Source organism: Pyxicephalus adspersus, chromosome 8 (genome assembly GCF_032062135.1).
Source record: "Pyxicephalus adspersus chromosome 8, UCB_Pads_2.0, whole genome shotgun sequence".
NCBI lineage: Eukaryota > Metazoa > Chordata > Amphibia > Anura > Pyxicephalidae > Pyxicephalus > Pyxicephalus adspersus.
The window spans coordinates 1,130,817-1,135,184 of NC_092865.1; the positions used below are offsets into that span (position 1 = coordinate 1,130,817).

Sequence of the window (4,368 nt, forward strand, 5' to 3'; positions counted from 1 at the left end):
AAAAATATAGGTGCAAGTGGGTTGGGGGGGTCACTTGTGGCTTACACTCCCCAAACTTTCATCTCCATGACATCATTACAACATAAAAAACTGCCCATCAAAACCTACTACCCTGTTACACGTGACTGTACCCTACCAGTACCTGAACCCCATTTTTGTTTTGATGAGCTGAGTTTTTTATGTTCTAATACCATATTGATGAAATTTTAGGGGGGCATCAGCCACAGACATTCCCATACATATTCAGTTTCGACACCTCCCCATTCAAGAGAAATTGAGGTTCAAGTGTTAGAAGTGGCCAGTACTGTGTAGCGGCAGTGGGTTTGCCATTGTAATGAAATTTTAGTTTGGGGGGGGGGGTCAAAGGTGTCTGTCCCCCCACATTTTCAATTTTGGACACCCCACCATTCTAGGGAAATTAGGATTCAAAGAAGAGAAGCATACGGGGTAACATAGTATGACAGTTATAAGTTTGTGACGCCCCATCCAAATGCTCCTTTCTATGTATCCCCAATTTGCATTTTCAATAGGGACTCCAAGGGGCACTTGCTTTCAAAACAGCAACCCCAATGTTGTATTACCATTTTGATCCCCATATCTTAAAATGTTTAAAAGCTGGGGTTACTATTATCTATGAGTGTTCCCTGTGTACCCTGAAATTTTCAAGTCATTACAACACAGTTTTGGAGATATGAACGTTTAAACACAGAGCTGTAAGGCCACAGATTGGCATGCAATTACACATCTATCACACTCTTCTTTCTTTTTCACATCTATCTCACACTTTTTTTTTTTCAATAGAAGCCTTAGCACAGCTAGAAAATTGGGGAGGGACAGCCTGTGTCCTGATCTCATCCTAGCTGTGCTGTGCTCTTCCCCCTCCCACCAGAAGGGGGCTGGGGAGAACTATGCAATGAAGGGGCTGAAATATCACTGCCAGAGGATTTTTTTTTTGGTTTTCTTTTATAGAATCTCGCGTAACGTGATTCAACTAAACAAAAACCCTGTGCTCGATAAAAAGCTGCAAAAACACCACACAAAAAACATGCACTAGGGTACCATTGTGATCTCTCCTCAAAAGAGGAAGGGCCACGCAATTTCCCCAGACCCCCACCGAAGCAAAGCTCCTGACAAGGGCTGGGTACTAACTCCATCCAGCTGAAGCTGAAACGGACCTACTAGCCCCTCTTTTTTTCTTTTTTAGAATCTTGCGATCCGTGAATAAACACACCCCGTGCTCGGTAAAAAAGTGAAAAATGCAAACACACTCCACAAAAAACGTGCACTGGGGTACTATTTGGTAAACCCTCCTCTAAAGAGGAAGAGCCACCCTTTTCTCCAGCCGAAGCCGGAATGGACACTCTTGCCCCTCTGACCGAAGCCAGAGAGGGACCTTTTCTCTCTGGGACCGCCTAGGCAGGTCCCACAAGATACTAAGCTGGGAGCTCTCCCGAAGAGACACTACAGTAAGGGAGAGTACCAGGCTGTTAGACCAAAGTACTCCCCCAGATTTCAGGGCTAACCCGTAAGGGAATAGCACCCTTCATCAAAAAGTGGCACACAAATACCACCACTGTCAGAGGATTTATTCTTGTGACAATCCAGTTGTGCCTCCAGCGGAGGAGGAGACCGGAATATTATCTCTGCTGTTGTTAGGTAACACAGGTCTTGTCCATCCCCCAGCTAGAGAGTGCAGCTCGCCTCCCAGTCACTCTGCATTCCCCTCCCCTGCTTTTTCACCAATTATTTGACCTGGAAACTGACTTGAAAACCAACTTTTATTGCTGATTATTCACATCTAATAACGATTTGTTTTCTTCCCCAATCTCCAATACATTCAGGTGGAATTCAGCTGGCTGGCCTTGTGCTGCCTTGTACTTGATGAGGCCCCACCCATCTGTGTTGCTCCCAACCCTGAGGAACTCGAGGTCCCCACCTATTATTCCAGGACTGTTGCCTGATTGTACTGTTCTATGTTCCACAGGGACAATGTCCCCCATTTGTGTCTTCAGCATTCGGCCTGGTCTTCCTCTATGTTCTCCTCTGAAGGTTCATCCACTGTGATGAGGATTGGGCTGGGCCTGGGCTGCTCCATCTTCTTTTGTTTTTCTGAAGCCTCCAGCCTACGAGGAACTCTGGAGACGACTTTAGGTGTAGGTGGCTCGCTTGCTCTGCTTTCCTTCTCGTCTTCTGTGTTTTCCTCTTCATCTATGCGCCCGTCCTGGTCAATCTCGCTGTAGCGGGCATTGGGGTTGGGTGATCCTTCTCCTCTGAAGCGGACCAAGTGATTGCGCGTGCCACGGCCCATGAGGTTTTTCATGCCAATGGCAGGCGAAGCGGCAGAGGAGAGGAAGCGGCCGAGCATTGGGGTGCGAGCACGGGGAAGGTTGGGGGTGGCTGCCACTTGTTGGTGTTGCTCTGGGTCCCCAACGAGGCTGAAACAAAAGGAGAAGCTTGTTATCTATGATGGCCGCACGTTACAGTTCCATGTACTTCATTTGTTTCATGGTACTCAATGCACTGGTTCCATTGCATGTATTGCAGTGCTGCATTATATACAATACAGAATATATTAAATGCCAAGTCACCAAACACCAAAGTTTCCGTACCGCATGTCAAACGTGGAGCCCATGAATGACGGTTTCAGCGTCTCGTTCGCGGTAGCAACTGTGTATGGCGGCAATGCGGTCTGCTCGTCCCAGTATTTGTCTTTCAGCATCGGTGGAAGGTTCTGGTACATGTCATCCACGGACAGGAAGGAGACCTGGGCAGAAAATCACAGCATGTCACAGGACACAGGACAGGTTTTCTGGAATGACAGATGAAAGCCAAAGGGCACATCTATTTCAACCCACTGTGAAGAAACCCAGCACAGCTTTGTCTGGCAGGGCAGCATACCAGATTTGCTGCAGTTCAAAAACACTTAAAGAGCTTATCCCTCCCCCAGCCTATGATGGGACAGTGAAGAAGAAGCAGTACATCCCACTCCGAACTCCCAGTGAATTCAGCCTATTTAAGGTGAACACATACAGAGGTGTAAATGAGCCCTCAATAAACACAAAATGTGACTTCACACTTCTCCAACCACTGACAGAGGGAACACTGAGGACACTGCAGATATTCAGGATTTCCCTGTTGCAGTGCATGGTGCATTCTTCTTACCTGCAGATTTCTGTCTATCAGTCGGTTCGTCTCAAAATCATCATCATCTTCCCCAAAAGGATTAATAATCTGCTCTGCCACCTGAAACAGATTTTATGTCTTTTAATACAATATTTATATGGAATTTACATGTCACAGTATTATATTGCATTGCATGTATCACTCGTTTTCTGCGACAAACCTTCAGCCAACCAGAGTAGAAGAAGAATTGGAGGAGAGTAAAGATGGGTACGTACATGTCCAGGTCCTTTCCCCTCAGGAATTGGCGTCCAATGAGGCAGGCAGCAAAGAAAGAGTAAACAGCAATGGTAACAACCTGGAAAGGTGAAGAGATTTCGTGTTATATTTGAAGATTCACAATCTGTAGGTGTGTGAGGTGAATGGTGTGGCCACAAAGTGTTCCGCATATTCACCAACATAACCAATCGTGATTTCTAAATGGAAGAATTCCAGGAAAAAATTTATAATCAGCCGAATCACAAACCACAAGGTCAATAAAACTAATATGACTGTTACTGTAAGGATGAGAATTTCCAGTGTCTGTATTTATGTGGGAATAATAATATTAGTGAATTGGATATTTTTTAGTATCTAAATAGGTTACCTAACCCTCAAAAAGAAAAAAAACACTTAGACACAAAACAAAAAAAGAAAATGAAATCTTCAGTTTTAAAAGATAATTTTTAAGGAAAATGTTATACTAAAGCTTAAAATAATAAAACTTATCATCTGTGTGATTAAGGGAACTTTTTCCTGAAGAGAACACTTACGCTCTCATAATTCCCTTCAAAAGTAAAAGTTGTACTTCTATTCTTGAGACAAATTAGCAAGCCCAGCATCAGCAAGGCCGCAACGCAGTTCGCTGAGAGGGTCCTTTCGGCGGGCTAGCCAGGCAAGTTTAGGTTGTGCCGAGGAGACGACCCCAACCGTGGCCCATGCTATCGTGGCAACGAAAGGGCAGTTTACCAAAGCTTGTCTCACTGGCGGCCAAGCGGCAGCCCCCACTTTCCGCCCCGGCCAGGGACAGGAAGGCTTTCGTGCGCGCCATTCAAAAGCAAATGTTCTCCTTCTATTCTTGAGACAAATCAGCAAGCCCAGCATTGGCCAGGCATCAAAAAATTCTTTGAAACTCATAGTCGTTCCTCTCCACGGAAATCTTTAGTAAAAGGCGAAAGATTTATACGATCTGAAGAGAAACCAGAGTAT

At 45.2% G+C, this 4,368-nt stretch overlaps 1 protein-coding gene and 1 non-coding gene across 2 annotated transcripts in view; both read right to left on the minus strand.

Moving 5' to 3' along the window:
- Positions 1-1,760: 1,760 nt before the first annotated feature.
- The window catches only part of BEST4 (bestrophin 4), an 18,009-nt gene continuing 15,401 nt past the window's right edge, over positions 1,761-4,368 (minus strand). Inside the window, 4 exon segments of the mRNA XM_072419280.1 lie at positions 1,761-2,435; positions 2,610-2,764; positions 3,163-3,243; positions 3,344-3,478. Coding sequence (XP_072275381.1) covers positions 2,009-2,435; positions 2,610-2,764; positions 3,163-3,243; positions 3,344-3,478 — 798 coding nt within the window. The 3' untranslated portion in view covers positions 1,761-2,008.
- Positions 4,254-4,368, minus strand: LOC140337512 (U5 spliceosomal RNA). Its single transcript, XR_011922054.1, has one exon. It is a non-coding gene; the product is annotated as a U5 spliceosomal RNA (small nuclear RNA).